This window comes from Phoxinus phoxinus, assembly GCF_949152265.1.
Source record: "Phoxinus phoxinus genome assembly, chromosome: 11".
NCBI lineage: Eukaryota > Metazoa > Chordata > Actinopteri > Cypriniformes > Leuciscidae > Phoxinus > Phoxinus phoxinus.
Window position 1 is genome coordinate 9,512,846 of NC_136886.1, and position 16,807 is coordinate 9,529,652.

At 38.2% G+C, this 16,807-nt stretch overlaps 1 protein-coding gene across 4 annotated transcripts in view; it reads right to left on the reverse strand.

Moving 5' to 3' along the window:
* Positions 1 to 16,807, reverse strand: part of srgap3 (SLIT-ROBO Rho GTPase activating protein 3) — a 107,490-nt gene that overhangs the window by 36,461 nt on the left and 54,222 nt on the right. For 3 of the 4 annotated variants that reach the window (XM_079629023.1, XM_079629022.1, XM_079629021.1), the window contains exons 5-8: positions 11,898 to 12,083; positions 6,743 to 6,871; positions 4,144 to 4,365; positions 3,623 to 3,724 (exon numbers count right to left, since the gene is read on the reverse strand). In XM_079629023.1, coding sequence (XP_079485149.1) covers positions 3,623 to 3,724; positions 4,144 to 4,365; positions 6,743 to 6,871; positions 11,898 to 12,083 — 639 coding nt within the window. The remainder of the gene's footprint in view (positions 1 to 3,622; positions 3,725 to 4,143; positions 4,366 to 6,742; positions 6,872 to 11,897; positions 12,084 to 16,807) is intronic. The other variant, XM_079629024.1, reaches the window with a different exon arrangement.

Consider the following 16,807-nt stretch of genomic DNA (forward strand, 5'->3'; position numbering starts at 1 on the left):
GAGGCACTTCCTCCCAGACCTGAGGACCTTGTGCTTGCCGGAATTACGCTCTCTGAGGGCAGTGTATATTCCGGGGGTACATAATATCGGAGCAGACGTCCTGTCGAGGCAGGAGCTGAGGCCAGGGGATTTAAGTCTCCACCCTGAGGCGGTGGAGAAGATATGGGAGTTTTATGGCCAGGCTCAAGTGGACCTGTTTGCGTCTCATAAAAACACACGACGCACTGTCCACTTTGGTTCTCCCTTACTCACCCAGCCCCCCTGTGGCTGGATGCTATGGTACAGATGTGGCTGAGGCTACGGCTGTACGCCTTTCCCCCTGTTGCTCTGCTCCCAGGAGTTCTGGAGGAATCTGGTTTGCGGACCTGATTCATCTCCTAGACGGTTCTCCCTTGGAGATCCTTCAGGAGAGACCTTCTGTCTCAGGCCGGGGGCACAATATGTCACCCCCGACCAGAGATTTGGAAACTATGGGTTTGGCCTCTGAGGGGGCCCAATTCGTAGAGAGTGGTCTCTCAACCGAGGTTGTTGAGACCATTCTAAGCTCCAGAGCTCCCGCTACAAGGAATTATGTACACTTTTAAGTGGAGATTTTTCACTTCTTGGTGTCACCAGCGTCAGTGGGATCCGGTTTCCTGTTCAGTAAACACAGTACTGTAGTTCCTGCAGGAGCGCTTTGCGTCAGGTTTATGTCCGTCCACCTTGTAGGTTTTGTGGCGGCTTTTGCGGCTTTCCACACCCTGGTGGGTGGTACATCTTTGGGTCGAGACCCCCTGATTATTTATTTCCTTCGTGGCACCCTGAGGCTAAGGCCTGCAACTTGCACTAGGATGCCGGCTTGGGATTTGGCTTTGGTTAGAAGGCCTATCTGGGGCTCCGTTGAGCCTCTAGATTCGGTCTCAGAAAAATTTCTTACTTTAAGACTATTTTCCACCTAGCCATGTCGTCCCTTAAGAGAGTCGGAGATCTTCAGTGCCCCTTGTTGGTCAGGGCTCATTCTACTAGAAGTATGGCGGCCTCTAAAGCCTTAATTTCTGGAGTTTCTCTCCAAGACGTTTGTGATGCGGCGGGCTTTCCTCCCCGCTTACATTCGTCAGATTTTATAGCCTGGACCTGGATGCTGCCCCAGGGTCCCATGATCTTAGTGCTTAGTGTTTTCTGGATGACAGTATTACACTCAGGCATTTGGAACTATGGCGGTTTGGGTATTCTCGTTCCCAAAGCGTCATCGACGCATCGCGAGTTCCCTCGAAAGGGAACGTCTCAGGTTACGTATGTAACCATAGTTCCCTGAGAAAGGGAACGAGACGATGCGTCGCCCTGCCATACTTCCTGCATTCCTGGGATTGTCTTGCTTCGGCAATTTTATGCTGAAGTGCCGGTTTCACCGGGTGCGCTTTTGTATCCTGGTCATGACGTCACCCGCACGTGGCGCTCATTCATTCATTCCTTTGGACTAAGTTGACACAGCTGCTTCAGACACGTTCACGCTGTACGCGTTCCCAAAGCGTCATCGACGCATCGTCTCGTTCCCTTTCTCAGGGAACTATGGTTACATACGTAACCTGAGACGTTTTCTGTGCCCATTGTAGTTGAAAAAAATGCTTATTGTTTTGCAATAACAGGTTTGCAATAACAGGTACGTGGCACTGTGATATATTCAAACCCACAATATGAGCTTAAGAATATTGAAAGACTCAAAATATGTGTACACTGGTTGAGAAAACAAATCACAGAGAGAAAAACAAAAAGTGTACAATGAGCTTCAACCTTATGTCTGCAATAGCATCTATGTAAAACTTTTAAAACCTCAAAACTGAGCAACGGCCCAGACTATATGCTGGCTCACATATCGGAACCAAATTTGATCCCCATCCTTAACGTCAACAGCCAAACCACAAGTGACCTTTGAGCATGTATACAGCTTGAAAACGTCCTAAACCTCTACGCCCTCAAGAGATCCCATTGATTTATTCAAGATTTGGATTCCATTCGACCCCAGGACCAAAGATCATAGTGGCCGGTGTGTAAATTGGCCCCAGGCCCTCACAGATTAATGTGGCACATTTCCTACATGTCACAAAATCATAAATTTCTAGCTGGTTATGAGACACAAAGTGATAAGGGCAAGATGAAGTCATCAATACACACAGACGGGAGCTATTATAAAGTTCATTAGCACCTGCATACACTTAGTTGGTTGGTAATGCGCCTGAGTTGTATTCGTTCTCCCAAGACAAAGAATTACCCTCACAGAAGACCAAACAAGGAGATAACCGTTCCTTCCCAAAAGAAACACCATTAACAGATGAGTACACTAAAAATACACTCACAGTTCCCAGGAAAGATGGACTAAATTGCAATGAGTTTGATTGCTAGGCTGAAGTATTCTCTCAAGTGCTTTAAAACGGCAGAAAAAATTTATGTGAGTAAAGCTGAGGGCTCTTTGAGTGCTAAAGACTAGTGTGAGAGAGGCAGTTGGGCTTTCTGCAGAATTATGACTCATACTAAAGAAGCTGATGAATCTTTCTAGTGAGCAGGTGTAAATAAAACTGAACAGTTTCCAAAGTATTTGGTTGCACCAGCAGGTGTTAAAGTCAACAGGAACTGGAGTTCGCAAACTATTTTACTGCTATAATGTGACGTCAGGTGCTTGAAGTGGAGGGATTGAAAATTATAAGAGGAAATTTGTTTCCTTTAAAGATTAACACATTTTTTATCTTCGGAATAAAGGTGCAGTCACGTTTACCGTTGTTCCTTGAACGATCGCAAAGAAACTCCATTAATCTCAATAGGAATCCACATGATCAGAAATTCTGAGTATGGGCAATAGATTTCGTGGTTTTGCCACAATGACTAACAGAGGGCTATTTTCTTTGAAAGTGACTTCTGTGTGAGCTATGCTTCATACATCTCTACACTATTGACAGTAGACACTGGATTTTTTGACCGTGAAATGTCTTAATGTGAACTGATGAATCACAATGACCTGAACAAGATCAAGGGTATATTATGATTTTCATGTTTCATAGGTTTCATCTTATGGGTTCCATGTATGGGTCCACTTTGTAGCTTGTTCTGACATAACCCCACTTAGACAGGGTCATCTCTGATTGACAAGCTAAATCAACCAACCAACCAGTTTTTTTATTTTTTATTTTATGTTTGGAGGTGGGCTTAAATCTGAAATCTCAAAAAACTTTGAGAACAAAGTGGAATATACGGTTGTGCTCCAACAAACTCTGAATATCTCTCAAGATTCAATGCCTTGAACTATAAAATCCACAAAAATAAATTGACTAGATCTTCTACTGAAGCATTCAGTGTAGCTGCTTTGCACGGTATCGGTAAAGTTACCGTACCGTAGCTTTGTTTCCCAGCAGACTGATAAAGACCTGCACACCCTGCCTTTTTGGAAATTAGATAAAACCAGTCAATCACATTAGAGCTATCAATTTTGTAAAACCTTGTTATGTTAGTATGCGATATGCATTACCGTCAGTGAACGGTCTTGTGGGCGTAACATCTGAGGCTGAGCCTAAATGATTATTATAGAGAGAGGTGAATGGCAGGATAATGTCCATGATAAAATGTTGAATGTAGTAACTGTGATGATTCTTACCTCCTCGTTTTCAATCTTGAGTGTGGCCAAGCGGGACTGCAGTTGGTGGAAACGCATCAGAAGTTCTGTCTGCACGGGCTGCTGCGCACTCACCTGGCACACCTGAAATGCACAGAAGTTTATCACCGTAATACATTTGTCCTGACATGGCTTAGATCTTTACTAAACATTTAGTATTTCATTATTCTCAAAGGAATAGTTCAGCGAAAAATGAATATTCTGTCATCGCTTACTCTCTTTAGTTCTAAACCAAAAAATTACTCAAATGTTGTCTATTTTACGCAAATCTAATACATCTTGCACTCTACTGCACAAGAAGTGAAAGGATTGTTTTATGGTATTTAAAAAAAATATTTCATTATATTGAAATGAGGTGGCCAGGATGATCTTTAAGAACTCAACTGTAAGAAAGTCATACAGTTTGGAACGACATGAGGGTGAGTAAATAATGACAGGAATTAAATTTTTGGGTGACCTGTTCCATTAATAACATACTATTGAGTAAGTTGAAGGATGGATACCTCATCTCCCATGTGCGGCAGAAACTCAAAGCGCATGGGTGGGCAAAAGACCTGATTGTACATGTCCATGATCTTGTGCTTGTCACTGCGAGGGTCCAGGTTGTCTACAGCATTCTCAATGATGTCCAGACCCTCATGGCGAGAGGTCTCCAGGTTATACTCAGCAGAAAGATATGTCCTTAATGTGCGCGCCAAGCTGGCATGATATCCGAGGTCACAGCACTGTGGAAAGAAGAAGAAAAATGAAAGAAAGAGGTAAAATATCTCACAGCGAGCCTGCGTGACATTTAGATGAACACAAACCCGTTCTTTCTTCCTATGAAGACAGTATAAATGACATTTTATTTGGCAAAATGTTTCCATGGCGATGTCTATTTTTAGCAGTCTTGAGATTTGACATGTCACTCTGGCAAGACAAAGACAGGTAGCATCTCCTGTGTCTCCGTGGATAGTAGTGTCATTAAAATGGCGTGATGTAAATGAGTGAATTTCATCCTGCGGAGATTGGAGATCGTCAGTATCTATAATTAGAAGAACAAGCGCAGTGGGATATCTTAGCTAATTAGTGTAAACGTGCAACAAATGTGCAACTAACCTCTTTTAGCAACGTGGAGCAAGTTTAAAATGGCTTGAGGGAAACTTTAAACCTCTGTGAGTCATTGCGATGAGGCAGTTTCTGCTCTATTGTACTGTAAATCCATGTATTATGCTCTAAAGTGTTTGAGTGCAAACACTACACGGTCATAGCCTGTGGCATACTCTATTTAGCATTACAAAGCTACAGGAGATGTAGGTGTACATTTGTAAAAAGATAGTAATATCGCCAAGTTTAGATCTGTACTTACACGTTCTTGGTCTAATAACAGCAATGGTGCTAATTCTCAGTATTTGCAAATAATCATATAAACAAGTAAATCCAGACATTTCAAAGGTATTTATTGTGTCCATCAGTAATGCTGAAACCACTATTTTCCCTGAGGCAAACATATTTCAGTCTAAAGCAGAAAACCACTAAATGTCTACTGTGTATTGAAGTTAGCAAGTTTTGCCATGATGAATATGTATGAAAAAATATGTTTAAGTTCGGTTCACTGTCAGTCTCTCTGAAAACTATTGAGCATGACAGACCTGCCCTACTTCTGACCATGCACTCTTTAAAATAAAGGTTTGTCTTATCTAAAATAATTTTTAACTGTATAGGATTGTATAGTCCATACAATAAAAGTCAGAGGGGTCTTCAAAATATACAGTTCTTCAAAATATATTATTTTGTGTTCAACAGAGAAACCAAATTATGACAGGGTAAATGAGAATAAATGATGACAGAACTAATTTTTGTGTAAACTATCCCTTTAACAGAGGGTATGTAAAGCCCCCCTGGTTTCTTTGAAGCACCAGTACTATGGGTTGTGGTCATTCAAAGGTCTTGGACCGGCTAGCAAATATTACATTTCTGGTATAAGGTAACCTGGAAAAGTTCAAGGTAACATGGCATCCTAATTCTCCACGACAGGCCACAAGTACCACATGAATTTCTATACCCAGTGGTGGGTGGGGGAGTTTGTGAGTTTTGGTTCAGTGGTTTCTACCAATTAGTGGTTTTAAAGGTAAACCTATGTCAACAACCTAACTGAGAGTCCTTACAGAGCTCTTACAACTTCAACCTGTCAACTGTTTTAGAGATTAACATTGGTTTCTATTTCAAATTCATTCAAAAAGTATAGAACAAGTCTACAGGTTTATTGTCCAATACAACATTCCCTAACAAAACAGTTACTACAAAGATATGCATACAGTATGTGCCTGCTAATTTGCATAGAGAAAAATATCTTGGCTCAAAAGTTATCTATAATAGCTTATGTTTCCTCTTCGCCTTTTTGCTGTTATCAGATTTACAACTGCGTGTGTGGGTTTGTATTTTTGTAAATTGCTTCAGGATATCAGGGCGTATTGATGGACAGCAATGTGACACTCTTTGCATCTCTCAGCAAAAAAATCACAGAGATTTGGTTTATCTACAGTATGAGTACTAATGCTAACATGACAGAAACAGCAGAGACGAGCCAGGAGGGGAAATGTTTCAGTATACTTCACATCAACAATCCAGTCTCAGCATATTTTTGATAGGATGATACCAGTGCCACTGAAAGCATGTTGTTGTATATGCAACAATATTTTGTGAATTAAATCCAGAAAATAGGTTTATGTGCAATTAAGCTGGTAATTTAATTTTCTTGTTATAGATCTGACAAAAAAAAAATCATTCTGGTTTGGCAGAATAATAGTTTTAATCGTCCTTTGTGTAGCCGAATAAAGCTGCAAAACAGATTAGAAGGTTACAGCAATGGTGATTAATATTTCAATAAAAACACAAATACCAGAGAGAGTGAGGAATAAAATCAGTACACAAATCCAATTCAATAAGAATGATGCAAAACAAACATTTAGAGAAAAGAAATGAGACAAACCATATTAACAAGCAGACACTTCACCCACAATGCAAAAAGAAACAGATGGAGCAGAGCCCTCATCAGTAAAACTGTTTAAATCCCAGCTGATACACACATAAACAAACCCATGCCTCATTGTGCATACTCACATCAATCATATCCGAAACATCATGGATGTAATATTTTGCCACGACGGCGTTGGTGGCTGCCAGGTTCAATAAATAGTCGTTGCGGGCTTTTGTGCATTTCAGCTTGTTCTCCGAGTACTTGGCTTGCCTCTGGAAGAAGGAAACAAAACGGAGAAGAAATCAGTTAATATAACAAATCGTTTTTCAGTGTTACGCAATCAGATTACCTTTTTCAACTGGTAAAGTAATGCATTACTTTTAAATTTATAACAAAATGTTTAAGTTGCTTTTTCAAACAATGAATGAACAATGCAATAATTATGTTAAATAACACAAATATACTTTATGCATTTAATCTCACTTTATTTACAATGTCTTTGCAGCTGACCTTTTATGATCCGATGAAAAAGACTTTAGCTAAACATCATATTTAAATATTTGTTTAGTTTTTTTTAAACTAAACTAAACTAAACTAAACTAGACTAAACTAAACTATTACTTTAAAAAGTAACTTTCCCCAACACTGGTTGTTTTCAGTAAGGTGGTGATCGTGGCTTGTTGTGGCACTAAGTCGTTACAATATAAACTGATTTAAGAGGAATATCGTTGCTTGAAATATATGAATGAGGTAAAAAACAACAACATATCTACAGTATATTCTAAATGTTTTACAGACTATTTTATGTGTTTTCAGCTTTTCAGCTAAAATATCAATATACAACCAATTAAAAACATTATTTATGAAGGAATATACATGAATAAATGAATTAAATGAACAATAAAATTTAAAACAAACCACAAATACATGTTACTTGCCCCAATATTAATATGACAATGTGCCCTTATGAAAAAAATTTTTTTACTAGAACACATTGCAACTTCTTGTGTTACATTTACCTTCACAAGGACTCTTCCCTGAATGAGTGGTCTTTCCTTGTTTACGCAGGGGCTATTATAAAAAAATATTATGAATTTTTTCATTTGTAGGATAGAATTTGCGAAAACACATTATTGTGTTCGAAAATCAAGACAAAACCTTTGACTCAAAATTTAATTTCACATTTAGTATGTGGCAGACATTTGTATCCCAAGTGACTTACGTTTCATTCAAGGTACACATTTTATCATGTGTTGCTTTACCAGGTTATTGAACCAATGATCTTGTGCCATGTTATACTGTTTGAGCTACAGATATAGCCCTTGTGACAACTTTCCATTGAGGAAACCTGCTCCAGTCTCCACTACATCGAAAATATTCATTACTCAAAGACACAAAGTTACAGATAACATAACTCACAATAACCTTGAACAAAACCTTTAAAATAAAGTATAAAGTGTAGTTCAAAGCAGTGAATGAGCAGCCAACAACATTTGTAAAAAACATTGAACAACAAATAGATATAAAAAGTCTACTTTCTGGAGAATGAATAATATCATGCAGTGTATCACATGAGTTTTCAGTGAATTGGGGTTATTATCATTAACTAAAAGTGAAAACTTAATAAAAAAAAATAATAATAATAAAAAAAAAATATATATACATTTAACAATCAAACAAAACATTAAAACTACAATAGTATATGAATGATACTAAAATAACACTGCAGTGAATTGAAACAGGACATTCAGACTGAGTCTCATCTGCTTATGCGCTCCAGCTGGGTCCTGCTGAATTTTTCATCAAAAAGCTTGAGTACTCATAGCAGACAGCTGCTCTAGTACCATTAATAACAGCTGACTGCTACATAGTTGTATTGACAAAACAAAATCCTTAAATGAAGAACAAACACCAGTGATTAGCACACATGCAAGTACAAATGCTTGAATACTGATCAAATGAGTTGCGGTTGACAGTGATTACACAATCACTGTTGTGTAAATAAGTTATACAAGGTAACAGAGATCATATAGTTCAAACGAGGCCTTTTAATCATTGTGTATTATAGTGATCTCATGTAAGTTTAAATACTACCTGGATTTCCTGAAATAATGGTGGTGTTTATGTTTCCAGCATATAAACTGAATAAATGATGCAGTGTATGCTGTTTCGTTTTGTAATATTCACTTTTTTTTAACTATCTAAAACTAGGGCTGCACAATTCTGATCATTCTCCAATTCCAATTGTTGAAAAAAAAATTGCGTTATAATTGCAATTATTCAGTGCAATTCAAAATGTATTTCTCCATGATCAAACTACACATTAGTAACTGATAGTCCATCGAGGCCATATAGGTTTGCAGGTGTGCTAAGATCATGACAGAGTCGGCTAGCCTGCAGAATCAGGTCAGGCTGCAGAGAGAAACACAGAGCATCCATGGCTACCATGGTTATAAATAGTGTGAGGCTGAGTGGCTTTCATGCCAACATCTCTACGCATTGCAGCCTGAAAGTGGAGGAAGGGAGGGAGAGAGAGAGAGAGAGAGAACAGCAGAGGGAGAAAGAAAGCGGCACAAAGAGCAAAAGTGACAGTGAGAGAGAGCTAGCTGGCTAGCTAAAGACACAGAATTCATTCACATGGAAAACGTCTCGTGTGAAAAGCACAATATTCCTGAAAGTTGATTTATAATTGTATTTTTGTATAGTGTCACAGTCGTTATGAGTTAGCTTCCTGTGAGTGTGTATCACTAGCTATGAATTAGCATGAGCTGAAGTCACTGACCTGAAATGTTGAATCTGGTTTGTGTGAGAAGTCAGCCAATCAGTCTCCAGGCTGTCTACAGTCTCACTGACCTCATTGTCCATTCTTAGATAAAGCTCAGCCCACATTCTTTTTTATAAACCCATGCAGGTTCAATCAAAACTTAGTTACTACTGTACATTGTTTTTAAGAGCCGATGAGAAGGTAACCAGGAAGAAGGTGAGATTGCATCTAGATGTATTTTGCAATATTTTAGGATAGGGCTGCACGATTTGGGAAACAAATCTAGTTGCAATTTATCAAAATAAAAATTGCAATTCAGATTTAAAATACGATTTATCAGTGTAATAATTATATTTACATTTATGCATACGTTTTTATCCAAAGCAACTTACTTCACGGTACATATTTACATTTTTATCACTTCCCTGGGAATCAAACCCATTATAACCTTGGCATTGCCAGTGCCATGTTCTGATGTTTGAGCTACAGTAAATCTATAAAGAATAATATTAATAATAATTATGCATGCTATAAGCTTCTCAAATTCAAAGCATTTGCAGAGATGCAAGAGACACAAAACCAGTCATAAGTTGCACGGGTTTATTTGTGGCAATAGCCAACAAAACATTGTATGGGTCAAAATTATCGATTTTCCTTTTATGCCAAAAATCATTAGGATATTAAGTAAAGATCATGATCCATTAAGATATTTTGTAAATTTCCTACCTTACATAAAAATAATATATTTTTGTGAATGGATACACCATAAATGGACAATTTTAAAGGCGATTTTCTCAATATTTTGAATTTTTTTGCACCCTCAGATTCCAGATTTTCAAATAGTTGTATCTCAGCTAAATATTTTCCCATCCTAACAAAGCTTATTTATTCAGCTTTCAGATGATGTATAAATCTCAATTTAAAAAAAAAAAATACCCATAAGATTGACCGCTGGCAAAGACCCGCCCCACTTAGTTACTGTCGCTATGTCCGACAAGCTACGGCGCTCTCACTCTACACCATGTTCTCACGCAGTGAAAAATACATCGCGGAGCAGAGAGGACACTGACAACACGCTGACAGTCAGGACAGACCAGGTTAATTTTCGGTTACTTTTGTCTCTAAACAAAGTCTCACCTTTCAAATTTGATCATTTTTTAAAATAAATGTAAACAATAAATACCGTTTTGTGGCTTTTTAATGTGTCTGACAGATCGCTGTAGAGCATCACTTAAAGCTGCTGGTGAACCGATCATCTCTTCCTTCTAGTTAATTTATAGCATCAAATAAACAGAAGGAATGTTGTTTTAACCGCGGAAAGGCGTCAGTATACTCCGTTTTTCAAGTTCAAATCCTCCCAAGTTAATCTACTAAAGGCAAGTTCACACTACAGGATTTTAAAACGTCGGGCTGAACTGTGCGGTTCACACTACATGACTTGCTCTCTGTGAAATCAGGAGTGTTCAAAGTTGTTGAGCTGTTCACACCACACGACACAACGTGATTGATCCGCAACAGGAGGTAACTCACTACAAGAGTTGACAACAACTCTGTCATCCAACGATTATATCTTGTCTACAAACCACGTTTTGTCACGAAAAATCACGCGATAAAACGAACCGGAAATGACGCAATACAGCACGCGCGCCACTACCCAGCGAAGAAGAACACAAGTACACAACACGCGAGTCTTTGTTTGAATATGGACGTCAGATAGAAATTAGTGCTGCAAAGTGTTTGCGCGATGATTTGCTCTGAAAAAAAAAAAACGCAGATTTTCCCGGTGACCACCCATGCCTTGCTCTGATTGGCTGTAGCTCATGACATCACGTGTGGTTGAGTCGTGCGACAGCTCCGGATATCTAGCATGCTAGATATTTTTCTGGGCTCGGCACCGCGTCTGCGAGGCGTCTGCAAGCGTCTTTGATGCGTTGTTGGCTCTTTCATACTAACAAATTGGCGAGCGTTCATTTGTCGGACAAAATGGCGGATGGCGAAGTATGATTGGTCAGATCACCTGTCAATCAAGCTCCCTGCGAAGGGTCAATTGACTTCAAATTGAAGTTTAAGGTTTACTGTCAGAAGGTTTCTGGTTTGATTCTTGCAAAGCGGCATCACCGTTGTGCACTTGAGCTCTTAACTAAGTAGAAGGGCACTTAACCTAAGGTTCTTCCAGGGGGACTGTCTATCTATTAAGTGTACTGAAAGTCACTTTGGATTACAAAAAAAAGACTATTTAGAACATCGGGTAAGATTATGCGATATAAAAAGGGGCTTTTACTTCCTACCACAGTGGCTCAAGTAATGACAAACAGCTAACTATCCTCCATTGTGCACAGAATATATACACCACTTGAAATAAGATAAACATTTCTCTTAAAGGGTCGCAATCCTGCTTGAGAGTATCAGGCGTACTGAAATGAATGTGATTCTAGGTTGCAACGGCACTGTGGTTTAATAAAAACAGGTTGGCATTATGAGTCACTCTGCCAAGCATTATGAGCTCGGCCGTTGGCTCACAAGAGTAATCTCACCTTCTCCTTCATCTTCTCAATCTTCCTGACCGAGCTGCGCCGCTGGGGTCGGTCCTCGTGGCGCAGGAGGTTGACGTTAAGGTCTCCAGATTTGCTAAATTGCTTCTCCTCTTGTTTCTCAGCCTCCTTAAGCTTGCTCTCTGCACTGATGCTCTCCGTGTGGTACATGTGATAAGTCTTCATCACCTGTAAGATGATATAAAAAATACTATAAAGACTAGTCTAACAGCATCACACATACTGTACAAACATACTAGTGATAAAATCTTGCTGTGAAAACGACAAGTGATATTTTGCAGATATTTTTAATTTCTGCTGTGTTCCACTTGGTAGCCCCGCGCACTCTGAGATCTCATTGTTTTTTTTTAATAAACAATTTTTATAAATTGTCATTCACTGATAATCTTCCATTGTAATGCCACATTTCATTCACATTTCCAAATAATTACAACAATGGGTTTTGCATCATTAACATAAAATCTGTTGGAATACTGGAAGCACAAATTGGGTTTGAAAAAAAAAAAGTTATTTTAAAAATTTATTTTGAAAGAAATTTATACTATTTATTCAGCAGGATGCATTCAATTGTTCAAAAGTGACAGTATGACATTTATAATGCTAAAAATGATTTCCATTTTAAACAAATACTGTTTTTTTTTTTTTTTTACTTTCTATTCGTCAAAGAATCCAAAGAAGTTTCTGAAAACTGATTTCAGCATAAAAATAATTGTTTCTTAAGCACCAAATCTGCATATTAGAATGATTTCTGAAGGATCATGTGACACTGAAGACTGGAGTAATGATGCTGAAAATTCAGCTTTGCCATGAAAGGAATAAATAAAATTTTACGATATAGAAAAATATAAAATTTTCACAATTTCACTGTTTTAATGTATTTTTAATCAGATAAATGCAGCTTTTGGTGAGCATAAGAATAAAGGTCCTTGCACACTGAGTCCGGCATTTTCGTATGCGTTTTTTCGTATTCGTGATTCGGTGGCTCAGAATTGTCAAAACACAATTCAAACACCATTCAAACTGCCTGCTACGGATGCGAAAAACGCAAAAGAATCTAACCCGATTCGAATTTTTTAAATTTCGGAAGAAAAAAATTTGACGAAAGTTTCGGAGGCAGTGTGTAAGCGTGATTGACATAACGTGAGGTCGTATTTATTTTTTAACGTGCAAAAATTTCGGACGCGAATTTCGGACTCGGTGTGCAAGGGCCTTAATACCATTTACCATGATTATACAGAAAAATGCAGTGTGAACAGACTGCAAAATATTGTGCTCCGAACAAGGAAAGGCATGCAGGTTTGAACAACATGAAGGTGAGTACTGTAAATGACAGAATTCTAATTTTGGCGTGAACTAATCATTTAATATCATCTCTTTAATATCATCTCTGCACATTAAACTGAGATAGAAGAAAGTAACTAACATCGAAAATATTATACTTCTCAATGGTGATACAAAACAACTCAATCCTGAGACTGCCTTGAAATGATCCCCAGACTAGGGAAGCTGTGCAGTTCTCAGTTGAGGAGGATCAGATGTATTCCCGTCAGCTCTACAGAACAGGCCAGCTCATGAATATGCATGAGAGTATAGACTTGGCAGAAATACCAGCCATAATACTGCCTCTTTCCACCACGAGTCCAAGCCTTCCACTCAAGCCCGGGATGACAGAGGCTGAAGGAGGGGGCGATCTAAAGACAATGAGATTCTGAAATGTGTATGAAACACAAAGCGGATTCAAACAAAACCGTACATTTTGCTGACTCCGACTACAGAGCTCCCTGTATGAGCTTTATACATCCTGCTTGGGCACCATTCTCGGCACCATTGCCCTGCTTTATTCCTCTCCTATAGCCGGCAGATGCATGTCAGACGATGTTTTCAATAAAATGCTTATTAAATCAGCCAGCCTGCAGGCGTCCGCAGACTGCTCATCTGCAGCGACCCTCCCTGACATTAATGTACATGCACTCAGCTATTTCACTCGAACTTTACACGCACAGATCATCAGCTCATTTCAGAGGAGGTCATCAAGTGCATCCGCACGATGGCACTATGCATGCTTTTAGTGCTGTTTCCTCTGTTATTTAAAGATTAAATGTGTCTGTGCTACTAGTGGTACAATATGAAACAGTAGTAGTGTCTCAAAATGTACAGATTGGTTAAGCCAGAAGTTGTAAAACCCCTCAAACCAACAATGCTTTAAAAGCACAACAGAGTCACCGTGTTTACACACCGTGTTTGTGTCGATTTCTGCTGTCTTTTGTTGTGCCATATCGTGCCGCTCACGTCCAGTGTAGACACTGTGTAATTGTACAATTTTCTTTTTGCAGTGAGGGCTCCAAAACTATGGAATAGTTTGCCAGTTGATATTAGATCATCTGAATGTATGTTTGTTTCAAATGTCTTCTGAAAACGTATAGATATAGGTATAGACATGCGCTTTTAATATTTTTGTGAAGTCTTCTGTGTATTTTGGGTCTTGATTTTTTTGTTTCTTTATGTACTGTGTATACTGTAGCTCTTCATTAAAATATTTAATGATTGTGTTTTTATATTGTGTAAAGCACTTTGTGCATTGTTGCGTTAAAAGTGCTATATTAATAAAATGTTACTTATTTTTTTCCGTGGAGCATGTCAACCTGCGAATGACTTATTAGGAGTGTAGCAAGCTATCTAAAAAGTTTAATTCAATATATAATTTACTGAGTTCAATAACGGATTACAATTATTATAATGATGCCAATCATATGTACATTTATTACAAAAACATACGATTTATGGAGTAATATAATCAATAATGATCAAAAACGTTAGATGAAACCAGATTTGACCAAAAAAATAAATCAAACAAATCATGACAAATGAAAAAAATTCAATAAATGATCAAACAACATCAGAGTAAATATTTACACTCCAATTACTTAACTCTGAACATTAAACTGGGATAGAAGAAAATATTTTTTATTAAAAAATGTACATTATCTTTCAATAATATGACACACTACCATTCAAAGGCTTGGTCTCATGATTTTGTTTTATGATTAAGATCTCTTTTGGTCATCAAAGGCTGCATTTATTTGAACAAAAATACAGTAAAACCGTAATATTGAGAACATTTATTACAATTTAAAATAAATGTTTTCTATTTTTATATATTTTAACAATGTAACTTGTTCCTGTGATGGCAAAGCTGAATTTGCAGCACCATTACTCCAGTCTTCAGTGTCACATGATCCTTCAGAAATAATTGTATGCCGATTTCATATTATTATCAATATTGAAATTTTTTGCTCCGAAATGTTTTTGTTGAAACCGTGATATCTTTCTTTAAGTAAATGTCTTTACTGTCAAATTTGTTTTAATGTTTTTACTGTCAAAAATTATAATTTTATGAATGATATCAACCACAAATTGTAGACTATTCAGTCACAGATACTTCAAAAGGTAGACATACACATGCAGACCATGGTGAAGCCATGTTAAATGTTCTAAATTCAATACACCTACACCATTAGCCTTGTTCTTCGAACTAATATAACATGTTCCAGTCATTAACCGTTACTCAGTATCCAGGCCCGATGTCCCTAGTATTCCCTGATGGAAAAAGCTGTTTCCTCGAGCTCATTAGGAAGGATGCAAAGGATGTTTCTCAGAGTAGTGCTAGCTGTGTCTGGCCCCAGGACAGATCACCAGCCCCTTAAACAGGGTCTAGTAAACATGCACAGATGTTTGAAGTGTCTTCAAGCTAACCGATTTTTAGACGTGTACTTTAGACGCCATTTCACATGTGGTTGTGCAAATGATGCAGCCGTTGCAAGATCTGGTGATAGAAGCTGTAGCATGCATGCTTTGAACGTTACAATGAATGCGGAAACCTTGCCGACATCAGCACGGATGTACCATTACGTCCAAATAATAGCTTAGAACTGATCCATCAGAATGAAAAAAAAAAATCTAATTTTTTTTTTAAATGACACAAAACAGGCTAAAACCTATTTTGCAAACTCAGTAAGACCACAACACTCACAGTGACATTCTTGAAACTGCAAATTGTGAATAAAAATACTACGCTAGTGAGTAAATTTGACAGGATCATTGTACTCCGGTGCAGGAAAAAAAATCTAGGTTAGCACTCAGCTCCTCCCAAAGCTGTCACCCATCAGCCCATACCCCTCAAAGAGAACACAGCAAAGGAACATGTTTACAAGCAGGGTTGATGGACGTGACTGGCAATCCTCCAGCATTAAAATTGTATTTACAGGCATGTTGAGGTGAGATGACCTAAGCTGTAAAGAGCAACACTAGGGCAAAGCTGACATTAGATACAGCTCTGGGATATATTTAAACACGTGTTATTCTGATACACAATCCTCTTAATATGATTGCAAACTCTGTTCTGGTACAGCCCTGATGAAAATTTGTTGCAGTTCTTGCAAAATAACCACAATTTAACTGAGGTATTTTGTAATAAGATCATAGTAACCACATGTAACCTCATGGATAACTCCTCCTCATGGTTGCAACAAACTAAATATGTTTGCTGTATATATATTGCAGTTTTTAATGAAATTGAATACAATAATTTTAGCACCAAGGAAACTGATCTCTAAAAAGTAATATTTTAGCTGTTACCACATGAAGTGCATTCTCCCCATTCTTAGGTTGAAAAAATGAACAAATATGTATTCTCACATCTAGCACCACTGCCTTGAGGTTTTGTGGCCACTTAGGTTTGTCCGAGAGCTGTGCAAGGATAGTCTCATCCTTTGCTAAGCCGCATTAGCTCAGCATTTGAGCATTAGCCAGAGACCTTAAACTAACATGCAATGATGTATATACAACTTCCATTTCCACACAAACTGCCTGGAGCACGTCTACATGCTTTTGTG